The sequence below is a fragment of the Pyxicephalus adspersus genome, chromosome 8, assembly GCF_032062135.1.
Source record: "Pyxicephalus adspersus chromosome 8, UCB_Pads_2.0, whole genome shotgun sequence".
Lineage (NCBI taxonomy): Eukaryota > Metazoa > Chordata > Amphibia > Anura > Pyxicephalidae > Pyxicephalus > Pyxicephalus adspersus.
The window spans coordinates 4,374,932-4,390,192 of record NC_092865.1 but is presented as its reverse complement, the minus strand read 5'-3'; the positions used below and the strand labels follow the sequence as shown (position 1 = coordinate 4,390,192).

The 15,261-nt window shown below is 39.8% G+C and overlaps 1 protein-coding gene across 7 annotated transcripts in view; it reads left to right on the top strand.

Moving 5' to 3' along the window:
- Positions 1–15,261, top strand: part of DAB1 (DAB adaptor protein 1) — a 472,196-nt gene that overhangs the window by 370,795 nt on the left and 86,140 nt on the right. For all 7 annotated transcript variants that reach the window (XM_072419348.1, XM_072419347.1, XM_072419351.1 and 4 more), the window contains exon 5: positions 13,055–13,194. In XM_072419348.1, coding sequence (XP_072275449.1) covers positions 13,055–13,194 — 140 coding nt within the window. The remainder of the gene's footprint in view (positions 1–13,054; positions 13,195–15,261) is intronic.

Sequence of the window (15,261 nt, the reverse complement as noted above, 5' to 3'; positions counted from 1 at the left end):
TACCACAATTAATTTTAAATGAAACAACTCAGATGCATTTGAATTGCAGACTTTCAGCTTTAATTCAGTGGGTTGAACAAAAAAATTGCACAAAACTGTGAGGAACTAAAGCCTTTTGTTACACAATCACTTCATTTCAGGGGCTCCAAATGTTCTATGGACCTAACTGTATATGGTGCAATTTACCTGCTGTGTGCCCAGAAGCTGCCAACTGTGCAGTTTTACACTGCAGGTATGAAAAAGCCCGGATTTTGGACTTTTGGGTTCATTGCAGTTACATTCACAAAAGCTGCCATAAGGTGCCATTTATTTTGCATGGCATCCCGGTGCATTACGACAACACAGCTTTGATGCATACACATTGCAAAACATCACAACACATAGCAGCATCATGGAGCCTTAATGTAACACTCAGTAATCTGTATTACCACAATGCACAGGGATGGGAAACTGTAAATGGGCCCTTAATGTGGCATGGAAGGTTTAAATATTTCACCTGAACAGCTTCCTGCAAAATCATTATTCCCATCAGATCTTCTGCAATAAATCTTGTGGGACTTGTGAAAGGTCACCAGGTCACCACTTGTCATTTTTATGGAACATGTTGCCATAAGCACTGGAAAAACATGAAGAATTGCATCCTGGAGGTAGTATCCTCATGTGTTTAACCAAAGAGCACACTTAGGGTTCACACATAATGGGTAATATCTCAGAAGAGAAGAGGGGGCATGCTGGGAATAGAGAGAAGGATCACAGCGTGGGGTCTCTGTACACATCACAGGACGGATCTACTGAAACAACATAAAGGTCACAGCGTGACCTATTGCATGAAAGAGCAGCGAGGATTCTATATGTGCCGAATGGCTTCATTTTTCTTGGTAGAATATATATATTTATACAGTGCTGCATAATATGTTTGCGCTATATAAATCCTGTTTATTAATAATAATAATAATAATAATATATAAATAATTGTGTCCATTTTATTGTTATTACAAATATTGCAATCACAAAAACATAATATATACATAAAGAAAATTAAACATTTACAAAAACTAAGCAAGGCCAAGAAGCACAAACCCCCCACCATGTATGTCGTCCTTTTTCAAAAATCAATTCATGTAAAAAAAAATTAAGGAAGGAATGCATGAAGACTCTCACCCTGAGAAGGGAAATACAGAGAAGGAAGATCTGATATTCCTCCTCCTTGCTCTCCGGACCCTGAACTTTCCCCACTGCATGCAGAATAACATTCACCACCTCGACAGGAAGGATTTTTCTATATCTGCATTCCAAATGTAATAAAGGACCACTGCACTAACTATAAAAAGTGTATCAAAATCCGGGTGAGTCTGGAATGCTCCATATACCCCCTCCACATAACTCATGTGATGGAGACAGGGCGTACGTAGAGCTCTCCCCACCCTTTTGTAAACTTCTACACTGAAGGGGCTTTAGAGCAGAAAGTTCTCCATGGTGTCTTCTGCTTCTCTACATTCCGGTCTCAGCACATATTGAGTCTGTTGAGGGTTGGTGCTGATAAATCTTCAATAAAGGTGAGCAGGTCCCTAAATTTCATGGGAATCCTTTCCATATTAATCACAGCCCCTCACTCAGAACTGGACTTGGGCAATCCCTTAACCCCCCTGACGGTGATCCTGAGTGTGGCTCGGGGTGAATTTTATTTACTAAAAGCAGTAACCCCGCTATCTCAGGGTAGCATAAAAAAAATCCTACCTGCTCCCCTCCAGCGGCGTCCTCTAGCAAACCCCATACATCCAAAAGTTTATTAGTAAACTCTTGTTTGGACAAAATTAAAAAAATATTTAATTTTTTATTTTTTTAATAAAATTGTTAAATTTGTTATTTTTTATAATTATATTTAAAATTATTTATTATATTTTAATTTGTGATTTGTGTTTCAAACTTATTTTACCTGGGAGTTATTCCTAAGAATTACAGGCCTAAAATATTAAACAACAAATTTCCACACAAAACAATGTACCGATCTTACATAAAAATACATAATCAGACCGCCAAGGAGGTTATTGACCCATCAATCTGTCTCTCCAGAATTTTCCAATGTCCTCCGCTGTGATCTGGGATTGCTTCAGTATCAGAGTAACATAAAGTCCGAAGCCCGTCCTCCTGGATCCCCGGCTTTTACACATTTTCCCTAATTTCCCAATGAACCAGGAATGGAAAATTCCCATCCATCCAGGAGAGTTCTCTGCAAACTGTTTCCAAAATTTAACTTAATAAACAGCAGAGAAAAGAATAACACCGACCATACCTAGGCCACCCTCCCGTCTGGATAGGTAGGTCACATTCACCAGGTTCATCTGGTTCCCCGAAACATCTGGAAGAAGCAGTTGTGTATCCGGTGTACAGGGAAACCGGCAAAAGACAAAGCTGACATATAAAAACACAATGGGAACCAAGTGGGATTTTATTTTGAGTTTTATTATTATGCTGCTCCCCATGGACCCTACAAGACTTTGGAAGGTGCCCTGAGGTATATCATATTGATACCAAGGTTTCGGCAAAACGGCAGCAGACTGCTTATGCCACCCTGCTCCCTTCCCATAATGCACCCTCTTGACATTTCTTCCCAATTTAAGCTCCTGGACATCCATTGGATGTAGAAGGACACAAGAATCCTCAGACCAGGTCGCTTTCTTCAATTAGGCCAACTTCTTCCATTGATCCATGGCCAGGTTATGGCACATCGTAGGCATTTTTGGTAATGGACGATGGTCAGCACGGGCATTCTGATTGGTCTGTCGCTACAGAGTGTCTAATCCAGCAAGCTGTGATAAGCTTTGACATTGGCATTGACTCTGAGGGCCAAAATTAAGGTTCTACAAATATGGGACTGGAATAGATGGGCGAGCCCTCCCCACCCTCATCCGCTGCTCCGTGGTCTGATGACTCTATGATCACTATTTGGGGTCCCCATCTACTTCTCAACTGAGATTATACAATTTATAAATCCCGGTGCTCTGGCTTTGTTCTCCAATGTTTGACCTTCTCACTTGGATGGACTCTAGTTGGATGACACTGTGTTGTCAGAGATTTATTCTTGCAGAATTATAGGATTAATGACCAGTCCTCTTTATTTGGAATGGGACTGCAGGAGCTATACCTTCTTGTGCTCTGACCAACCCCTCGTCTCCCCAGTCTGATCTTTTCTATGAATTATGATTGGTCACTTTTTTTGCCAAATTTCTTACTGGGCACCTTGGTGGCTTAGGCGTTAGCATTCCAGCCTTTGCAGCCCTAGGTCCTAGGTTCCAATCCCAGTCAGGACACTATCTGCTTGGAGTTTGCAGGTTCTCCCCGTGTCTGCGTGGGTTTCCTCCCACATCCCAAAAACATGCAGTTAATTGGCTTCCCCCTAAATTGACCTTAGACTACATTAATGACATATGACTATAGTAGGGACGTTAGATTGTGAGCTCCTTTGAGGGACAGTTAGTGACACTACTATGGACTTTGTACAGCGCTGTGTAATATGATGGTGCTATATAAATACTGTATTATAATAAAAGTAACAGTTTGCCTTTATTCTGCAGCAGTACATTAGTCTGTGTCTGCAGATGTGTTGATTAGTTGTACATCAGCCGGTAGCACCGACATTGTTTTCTGACATTTTTCCTGTTACAAGAAAGATGAACAAATGCTTATATCAGTGCTCAGCGTAGCCTGACAGGTAAAATAATGCTGCCCTAGATTTATCCAAACTGATGACTGCTTAACTTCCACATTTTATTATAGGCATGCATCAGAGAGGAGGGAGTATGTAAAGTGCCAAACTCCAACCAATAATGCAGCACTTATACATATACAGAAGTGCTCCTGTTTAGGTGAAATGGTGCAGGGCAGGGGCATGAAAAGAAGAAGCAGCACAAGTAACCAGCCACTTCATGTGCTCTCATAAAATGCTGATAGGTTGCCATTGAATTGCCTATCTAGAAAGTAGTAATGGGAGCACTGACAAGAGGCAAATTGCTTATTACTGTCCTACTTCTCCTTTCACTGTCCACTCACAGGGTAGTTGAATGATACTGTCCATATGCATGAGGACATCTAGTGGCAGAAAAAAGTACTGCTATGTACATTTCCACTAATAAAGGTGAATATTGCAGCAAAAAAATGTCTGCCATGTTAATTTTTTTATTTGGAGTTTTGTTTTAAGACCTAAATGTTGGCTTAGTCCCAGAACTCCTCTCAACTCAATAGAGATAAAATTTGGAGCTGGGAATGTTGATGAAAAGAGATTGTCCTCATGTGCTTCTATATAGAGACAATACAAATGTTCTTTTAGTGCTTAAAGCTGTGGAAGCTCACATCTGCCGCTGTATGTCCTCGAGCTGTGATATGAGTGAATGCGTTCAGAGATTGTGCCGTAACCTACTTTGTGAAATCCCAGGCTGGTATGTAGGGTGGGATATCATGAATCCTATTTGTGCATTTAAAGGGAAAATTCCTAAATCCTTTTATATGCTGCCCAGCATATGTGGACTTCTGTCTGTATAAGTTGGAGGTGTTGGGAAAGCATGGAGAAAGTCAACGGTCCCTTCAATATTTGTGGTGCAGATATTTTAACACTGATATATCCTTATCTCTTAAAGTAGAAATAAAACACAAAAAGTCACCAGGAGGTAGAAGTTTTTGGTAGAAGAGCAAGGTATCTTTTACCAAAAAAATATTTTTCTGCCTCCTGATGGCTTTTTGTTTATTTGCTCATGCTGCACAGCGCATGCCCCATGTGTTAGAGAAACCGGCTAGATTCCTGATCCCTTAGCCTGTCCTTTCCCTCCTCTCTTTCCCTGTTTCATTTCCAATTGCCTAACTTCTCATCTTTCTCTTACTTGTTCATTCTTCACTATATCTCATGTTTGTAGTCTCTTCCTTTCATCTTTTATACCCTTTTCCACTCTCCCATTTAATACAATCCCTTTTCATCTTTCATCCGTATTCACCCTTTCTTTTCTTTTTCTCTCCCTTTCTCTCTCTCTGTCATCTTTCTCCCCCTCTCATATCTCTGTCCTGCTCTTCTTTCATCTAATCCCATTTCTCTGTCTTTCCTTCCTTTTATCTCATCTTTTCTTCTCTCTCATCTCCACCTCTCTCTCCTTTCTCTATTTCTTGATAATGTTTGTCTTTCCTCTTCTTTAAATCTCTGTCTACTCTATCTCCTCTTTCCATCTCTTTCCCTTTCATCTTTCTTTATGATCCCTCTTTTTTTCTTTTATCACTGTCCCCTCTCCTCTTCATTTATTTTAAATCTCCTCTTCTCTAATGTCCTCTTCCCTCTCTCCTCTTCCCACTTATATTTGCCCCCTCTCTATTCTCTATTTCTCTTTATCATTCCCATCCCTGCTTTCTTTTATCTCTGTCCACTCCTTCGCTTCTCAATTTTCATTTCTTTTCTCAATGCTCTTCTCTCCCTCTATTATCTCTGTCCCCTTTCTTTTCTTCTATCTACTTTCCATTTCCCCTTTATTTCCTCCTCTTTTCTAATGTCTTCTTCTCTCTCCTCTCCTTTGAACCCCCCCCCCCCCTTTCCATTCATCTCTGCCTCCCTCTCAAATTCCCTCTATCATCTCATCACCCTCCCTTCATTCATCTATTTCCCACCTCTCTGTCTTTTCTCTTCTTTCTCCTCTTTTATCACTGATTTGTTCTTATTTCTCTATTTCTTTATATCATTCTCATCCTCTTTTTTCTTTTCTCTCTGTCTATTCTTCTCTCTTTCCTTACTTTTGATTACACCGTCTTCCTTCACTTCTTCCCATCTCCTTTCTCTGTCCCCTTTCTTCTTTCATATATTTTCCATCCATCTGTCTTTCCCTTCTTTTATCTAATGTCTTTTCTCTCTCTTTTCTCTTTTACCCTTCTCGCTCTTCTTTCTGCTTATCTCTGCCTTTCTTTTCTCTCTTCTCAGATTCTCTCTATCATCCCTATCCTCTCTTTTCTCTCTACTCTTACTCTTCTCACTTTCCATTTTCTCGTTCTTTCCCCTTCTTCAGTCTCCCTTCTCTTCTCCTCATCTCTTATCTCTGTCCCCTCTCCCTTCTTTCACCTAGTTTCCATCTTCCTGTCTTTCCCTCATATTATCTAATGTCCTCTTCTCTCTTCACAGAGCCTCCCTGATACCTCAGCCTCCCAGAAAGCATATGCTGAGCCCCTTTAATCCCCCATTATTGAGTGGTAGCTGTCTGTATAAAAATATGATTTTCTTCAGCAAACACTTCACATCTCACACTGACTGACCAGAACTTTGCAATGAGCTAAAATCCAATGTAAACCTTTAAAAAGACTGAAAATCCATCTTATTGAAGACATTTTTTCTCTTTGTTTTATGCTGCGCCCAGGCCGCCTGATGCTATTTTGCAGCCGAGGAACAGAAGAGATTTTAAAAGAAATTGAATTTCTATCTCATTCATCTCAATTCTTAACGGGTCAGCACTTGCATTGAACGCGCTGGCTAACCCCTCTTTAGATAGTAAGTCTTGAGTACTGCGCTGATAACTGTTCTGTAATACTGGCCTGCAAAAGACTGTCAGCTTTCCCAGTAAATACATGTGATTTATTTATTCTCTGCATTATGCCCTGGAATGCCTTTTATTCCTTTTTTTCCTCTCTCGAGCTTGCAAGAAATACAAAGCATTGTCTGCACATTCACAACTGAACTGGGCCTATGACAGAATTAACTACTGGGTCCTAAAGTGGACCTGTCAGTAGTTTTACAAGTTTGCATGAATACATTCATGACATCATGAGAAAAGCTCCACCTTTTGTCATTACAAATCCCAATTTGTGACCCTGTCTAGGCCTGAATGATAGCATCAGTCAGCTGCAGGCAGGGGAAGCCTTTGCTCAGTTCCCTTTACTTTTCATAATGAACATTGTAACTTTGTAACAATTCACATCACAGAAACAAGAATTGTCTGTACTCAGCATCTCATGCTGATTCGGAATGATGTGTATTAAAAACCTGGACCCATATTACTTGGGAATTGATTTTTTCCAAAGGCACCAGGGTGGGTCTGCTCATCCTTGCAAATTATGTACAATATAAATCCAAGGGCCATAAGGGTGAACATAGAAAAGGTACAAACAGAGCGTACCAATGCAGCAAGCATGAAGCATTTGATTAGTAGCATATATACCTGGCAAAGGGCTCACTATAAGAGCCCAGGACACATTTACAGGGGCTGGATCAATGTTTGTTGGCTTTTGTAACATAGGGGATCCGTAAAATAATGTTCATGTCTTCAGGGACGCCCGTTAAAATTGCTATATCCACAGCTCACATTATACTAGTGTGGTGGTCAGTCGGAAGAATTCCTCTTACATTGCTGGACATTGGGAAGCATGTCACCCTTACAGATAGCCATAAACCTCATTGGGGTCACTTAGTCTGACATGAGAGGTGCAAACTGCTCAAGGAACCCCTAAGAATCTCTGGGGGAAGCCTGGTTGGAAATCATGGGGCTGGATTCACCCTACGTAGGGCAGGAAGGAATAAACCAAGATGGAATACCCAGAATGGGAAAATTCATGGTTTTGGTCAAAATAGGATTAAGGGTCCTATTACAGCCTAATGCACCCCTGCCATGCTGTCAACTGTGGCGCTGGAAAAGGTGGACGTATGAGGCTATGGTGGATGTATTTTGCCCTACCCTAAAACTGGCCCTGGCAGGAAAAAGCTCTACAACCAGGCCCAAATGGGATTTACATGCAGGGACCAGATGTATATGCTGGCACTGTTATATTTATGTACTAATGCAATGCATGGTGGGATTGAGGTCGCATAAACAGCAAAATACAAATTTATCATTAGCAAGTTATACGTATTTACAGCACTACAATACAAACTATTTTGATTCTTGTATAAGCCCAGCTGGTACTATTTCACTCCTATCGGTATCTTCACATCGGTTATTGTGCCTTTAACACAATGCAAGCTTTATGGTTTCCTGTCTATAATTCTGTAGTCAGTTTCTGGGGTGTTGTATCTTTTTTTCCTGCAGAGAATTAGCGCGTTCGGTGCCTACCTGCCAGAGTAGCAATCATACATTTTAGTGAACTATCTCATTTCGGTACGGAAATTTTGAAAACTGCATAGCGGGAGTCAAATTGGACTGAAAACCATATCATTTAACTGGAGTTTGTGTGAAAATAACTGTGATTTATCTCAAAATTAGATGCTATATAATGATATAAGCACATTTTCTAGAACATGTTAAAAGGAAACACACAATTCAAGGAGAATCTTAATGAAGATGGATGAGTGTAGTATAGGATTTCGGCTTATGAGCTGGGAGATCATCCTAAATCTTGGGGATTTTCGGGTCATACTTCTCAGAATTTTACTACCAAGATTTCGGGATAATTGGTTTAGAGCTTTTTTCAGTTTTTAGTATTGTCTGTGGCTGTTTTTATTACCTGTTTACATCTTCTACATTAAGAGAGATTTTATTACTTATTATGATGAAGATCTGTTTATTATACACTGAAGACCTTTTGTAGGCAATATATTAATTGTTGTACTGGGTAATGTATGTTGTGTATAAGGCTAAGCTTGTTAGCTGAGGGTGAAATGGGAAATAAACTAAACTCAAAGCAATATAATTTGTATATACTTTTATTTAATGGGTTTCATAGGAAAATACAATACTTGGCTATAGTTAAGTCTTCTGTTCAGGCCAAAGAGACCTTGTTTGCCTAACGGGCTGATGATGACTGATGGTGACCGAAGCAATAAATTGAGCATATACTTTTATTTAATGAGTTTCAGAGGAAAATAAAATACTTAGCACGTGAGTTTTCTGGGAAGCCCAAAGAGATCTTGTTTGCCGATTGGGCTTTCAATGACCAATAGCTCAATGGCAAGGACTGCACCCTACCATCATTCTGGTTGGTTCGGTTACCTGATGTGCCAAGCAATATAATGTGCATATACTTTTATTGAATGGGTGTCATAGGAAAATAAAATACTTAGCTACATTTGAGTCTTCTGGCCAGACCAAATTTTTGGGTGTTTGATGACCGATGGTTCAATGGCATGGACTGCACCCTACCGTCACTCTGGTTAGAGAAGAAGATTTGGAATAAGCAATTACAATTTAATAATAATTAATATGGAAACATGGTTGTATAAAACAAATACGCAGGGCTAGACTTGTACATATGTCTCCCATAGGCCAACATGCTTGTGCATTAAGGACCCAACCTGAACCAGGGATCCACCACCCAATAATCCATGTATCCTTATAGTTACCTGCTACATAGGGGGGTGACATTTTTTCTTGAATGGAACTCTCACGGGAAAAAAGCCATACCCAAGTATGGGAGGATGGCCATAATGAAATACAGGGCCATTGGTGGAAGCCATGATAGTTGTGGGCAGGACAGCCCTATGCTTAGCATTTTTTATGTATTATAATTATAATATTACAGCTACCATAGTGGTTAAAATGACTCCCTAGTGGTCATAGCATCATGGCCCAGGTGGCCTTTGTGGAAAGTTCAGTCCTGCCCACATGAAAGGCAGGGCAAGGAATATACTATAGGTGTGCTGTTGGCTAAACCTTTTTGCCTATTTTAATTACTAAACCAAATGTTGACTTTTAGACCATTTTCCTTCAAGATACTCGCTTGAGAAGGCATTTCACCACCCTTATGTAGCAGATACCTGTAAGAAAAGATGGATGAATATGTAATGGATCCCTGGTTTTGGTTGGGTGTCCTAGACTGAGCATTTTTCACTGAGAATCACAATCAAGAAAACATTCCACCACCTCTATGAGCAGTTAACTAGAAGGATAGATGAAATATTGGGTTGGTGGATCCCTTGTTCAGATTGGATGACCTAGATGGAGCATGGCTATTTTCCTGTAATCAACTCTTTCAAGTTGTGGTTTGGCCTTTGGAGCACCATGTTGAGATATCATAAGCACCACACTTCTATACTATAGGAACAATATAATGCTCACAAACCTTGGTAAACCCAACCAACACCTTTCAAGGACACCAGAGATCCAGTTTGTGAGCTTTGCAGCTTTTTATATAGTTGTGGTCTAGATAGAGTTCTGCTGAGATTTTGTACTTGAGCAAAAATGTTCAGCCCAGATAAATGGGGTCCCAGTTATTTTTGCTTGTAGAAGTTGGGTAGATTTCAAGGATATTGCTGTCCTATTAACAATAGAGAAGATACTACTGAAGAACAAGAACCTTGGATGAGTAACTGCATACATAGATCAGCCGGTGCACACATTGCAAGAACACCTACCTGTTGTATAGGATGCATAGGATGTAAGTATTGCTATTAACAAATACAGAATAATTAACAATACTATTATATCTATTATCTATCTAGCTATCTATCTACCTTTCCCCTGGAATCTATTTAGTCCCCCCATTCACTTGTTCATTTGTTAAGCTATGAATTCAAAATGTGCCTAAGAAGTTACAGTATTAGTTATATTTATTCTTCAACAAAACATCACCTGTTCTGTATAATAGAATGTTCTGCATGACATACAGAATTCTTCTTTCTTCTTCCTAATCAACACGTAAATTACTTTTTTGGAAGAGCGAGGGGCCAATTACGGGGCCCCCAACGACCAACCAATGACTGTGCAATGCACCTTTTTATCTCTTCCTATACATACTCGTTAGTTGCAGAACCAATTTAGTTTTCTCCATGTTTTTCTTCTTCCAGCAGACATTAAATAACAAACACATTCTGATGAGACGGCTCTGCCTAGTAGAACATCTTTGAAAGGCTCCTTTGTAGCTATGGAAACATCCATTCTGCCACCTATATAACATAATTTATTTCTTAATGTGTGAAGGAGAGAAGAAACATTTCCATAAATAGTGGTTTCTGCCAAGAAAAAAAAGAGGGCTGTGTCAGGCAAAGAGAAGTGTTGGCGCTCGGCCCGTTCCATGAAACATCAAAGTTTTCACACAAGTATGGCAATTTATTCCTCCAGTGAAGGTACTCCAGAGTATTGAATGCCGGTGAATGGAAGACTTGGCCATCCCGGTGATAAAACTGCATTTCAATCTCATGATATTCATTATATCTCTATATATATTGCACATATAGAACTTTGAGCAAACAAGACCTGGGACTCTGAAAAAAGGGTGACACCGTTCTCACTCCCTTTACAGTACTTCAGATCAGGTCAATGTACTAAAAATGACCGGCATGGTATTTCATATCACATTGAACCATAAGAAATGAGTGGAGGGGGTTTTGACGAAATTGATTTTGCCATGAATTTCTTGTGACCAGTTAGACCTTCAGGATGTTTTCCCCAAGTTCACCCACAATTTTTAGAATTGGATTTTTTTGGAAACGTGTGAGTTGAGTGACTTAATAATAAGCTCCATGGCATGTGTTAATTTTATTTGAATTTTTTTAGTTCATTCTTATTTCTTTTCTTTCTCTTTGCAGTGGAAATGAGTTTTTTTTACACAGTGTATTGTTTTCTTTACCCCAGATATAGATCATCTGCAGTTTTCACAATGCCAGACCTCATCTATTTTTCTTTGCCCATATGTTACAAAGCAAACCAAGCAACATGTAAAGAGCAATCTGGGATGCTGGCAATGAAAATGAATATATTGTCTCTTCAGGACGTCTAAATAAAACGCATATACAAAGAAAAAAATCTGGCCATATTGTAGTGGGTTGGGGTATACGGAGCTGCCAACTCTCCGGTGCATTTTATTTGTCATTTGCTACCCACCAAGATTGTAAGACCTGAGGAATTAACTGATAAGAGCAATCTAGAGGTGAAATATATTATGTTTATGTTATCATGAATGTATTTTATCTCACTAAAGACATCACTGAGACTGCAGCTTATCCATTCATTGGAGACCGATGCTATCACTAAGAATACAGTCTATTATTTATTAGAGAAAAGTGACATCACTAAGAATGCATCCTATCCAATCACTAGAAACCAGTGACATAATTAAGAATACAGCCTATCCATTGAATAAAGACCGGTGACATCACTGAAAAGGCAGCCTATCCAATCACTAGAGACCAGTGACATCACTGAGAATGCAGCCTATCCAATCATTAGGGACCAGTGATATCACTGAGAATGCAGCCTATCCAATCACTAGAGACCAGTGACATCACTGAGAATGCAGCCTATCCATTGACTGGAGACCAGTGACATCACTAAGAATACAGCCTATCCATTCACTAAAGATCAGTGACATCACTGAGAATGCAGCCTATCCAATCACTAGAGACCAGTGACATCAATAGGAATGCAGCCTATCCAATCACTAGAGACCAGTGACATCACTTAAAATGCAGCCTATCCAATCACTAGAGATCAGTGACATCACTGAGAATGCAGCCTATCCATTCACTAAAGATCAGTGACATCACTGAGAATGTAGCTTATCCAATCACCATAGACCGGTGACATCACTGAGAATGCAGCCTATCCAATCACTAGAGACCAGTGACGTCACTGAGAATGCAGCCTATCCAATCACTAGAGATCAGTGACATCACTGAGAATGCAGCCTATCCATTCACCAAAGATCAGTGACATCACTGAGAATGTAGCTTATCCAATCACCATAGACCGGTGATATCACTGAGAATGCAGCCTATCCAATAACTAGAGACCAGTGACATCACTTCAAATTAAGAAACAGGGTACCAGTAGTACCATCAAAGCAAAATTATATTTGAAATAGGCAGGATAATAAAACAAAAAATCAATTTTTTTATTTTTAATTGCAACAGTTCAACATCACGCAAAATAATTAAAATCTACAGGGATTTTTTTGTTGTAGATTTTCTATGTTTAGTATCAGGTGGATTTGAATGAATTTCCCAGCTTTTTATCATGAAATTCACGCTTTACCTTTGTTCTATGTTCGCAGCTCAAAAATTGTCGTTACTTTTTATAGTTGTGATCTTCCTTGTAGAGGTGGCCGATCCCTCTCTGTGTTTGGTTTATGTTCTCCTTAATGTTTTTGTTTTGTGTGTTCCTTTTAGGTCAAGATCGCAGCGAAGCCACATTGATAAAGAGGTTTAAAGGGGACGGCGTTCGGTACAAAGCAAAACTAATTGGAATCGACGAGGTTTCTGCCGCGAGAGGGGACAAGTTATGTCAAGACTCAATGATGAAACTCAAGGTGAGACTTCTGTCCTTGCTGGGAAGTTTTAAATCATCAAAGAGTATCCAGTTTTTAATTCTCGTGTATGTCAATTAGGATCATTTGGCTGATGACATTGTAGAAGGGCAACAAAGCTGAAAAATAAAATGTGATTGTAGAATGTATTCATGTGCAGTCATGGATCAGGTCAACTCCGAGTTTATAGAAGGAGGAGCATATGACTTCCTCCTGAACTTCGAGGCCAATCACTAAGCTGAAACTCTGCCACCTGAATATTATTATCCTATTTTCATTATTATCCTGAATTTGTATTACACAGCGCTGTACAAAGTCCATAGTAATGTAACAGACTGTTCCTCAGAGGAGCTCATAATCTAAAGTCCCTCATATGTCATTACCACAGTCTAGGGCAATTTTGAGGGGAAGCAAATTAATCTAACTGCATGTTTTTGGGATGTGGGAGGAAATTGGAGTACCCAGAGGTAACCCACACAGGAGAATATACAAACTCCTTGTAGGTGGTGCACTGGCCATGGTTTGAACCTGGGATCCAATGCTGCAAAAAGCAGAGCGCTAACCAGCGACCCAACCATGCTAATGAGCAGGGAGGATGAAGTTATACCTATGGAAGTTATCCCTATGGAAGCTCCAACATCACACAACATGGCATTTATGAAGGTAACAGGAAAATCGGTGCAAGGTTTACCAGAGAACAGTGATTTATAGTTTGTTATATAAATTATACACATTATAAATTATACATTATATATGTTGCCATATTTTCCAACTGGGTCCAAATGCAAACAACACACAATTGTGTAAATCCCAGGATGGAACAGTCAGAAATAGATATCCTCTGTATGTCTCCTCTGCAATATCTCTGCAAGTAAAACAGCTCCCAAATATTTATTCCATTTTGAACGTTTAACTTTTTGTCTGGAGTTCATCACAGAATAGTCGCTGCCTGTTTGCAAAAAAAACAAAAATGAAATGCCCACAAATTTATCATCGGTGCTTTTCCATCGCTCTCTCCGTCTTACCCTTCACGCTCTGCCCAGATTACATATTTGCTGATAGCTGCAGTCTAAATATTTCATCCTGTTTTCTGCATAAGGATTTTTGCCTTTTTCGTAAGTGATTTTGATGATTGGCTCTTTCAGCGTCTCGGGAAATCTCTGCAGTATAAATTATTTTTAATCTCTTTCTTTGCACTTTACCAACCTGTGTTAGACACCCGCTAGCAAAATAAAACCCACCGTCCATCTATTTTGGAAGGTATAAAAAATTGCCTGCGTCCGCAAGACGTTTGATGCCTTTTTGTGGAATAAGTGAGAAGTTTATCTGAGCTCCAGTAAACGGGGACGAGACCCAGGCGGTCTGCTAGATTAATGTTCTTGTCTTGTAAGTAAGCATAACAGCTTTTATGTTTAACAGTGTGACACGGCCCTCTCTGTTCAATTTTAATAATTTCCACTCTCTTATCGAAAGGATGCACAAAACAATAGCACTATTTCCGTGCCATTAGTGCCTCCACCACAAGGATGGGGGAAGCTCCTGAGGCATAGGAAGACAATCTTGGCATTTGCCGGTTCAGAGATATCATATATGTCCCTGGAAGGAGAAAAAATATGTGGTGATGTGACATGATTTAGGCTTGCACTAAAGCTTGCTGTAGCAGAACACAATTGTGACCCAATCACAGAGGAGGGCTTGATATTATAAACCGTTTTATTAATTTATGAGCCAAATTAGTTATAGCCCACCAGGACTGGAGAAGATAGACTATCATGGGAGAACCATGGGAGACTATTATAGGAGAACCATGGGAGACTAATATAGGAGAACCATCGGAGACAATCATGGGAGAACCATGGGAGACGATCATGGGAGAACCATGCGAGACTATTATAGGAGAACCTTGGGAGACTATTATAAGAGAACCATGGGAGACAATCATGGGAGAACCATGGGAGACAATTATGGGAGAACCATGGGGACTATTATAGGAGAACCATGGGAGAAGATCATGGGAGAACCATGGGAGAAGATCATGGGAGAACCATGGGAGAAGATCATGGGAGAAGA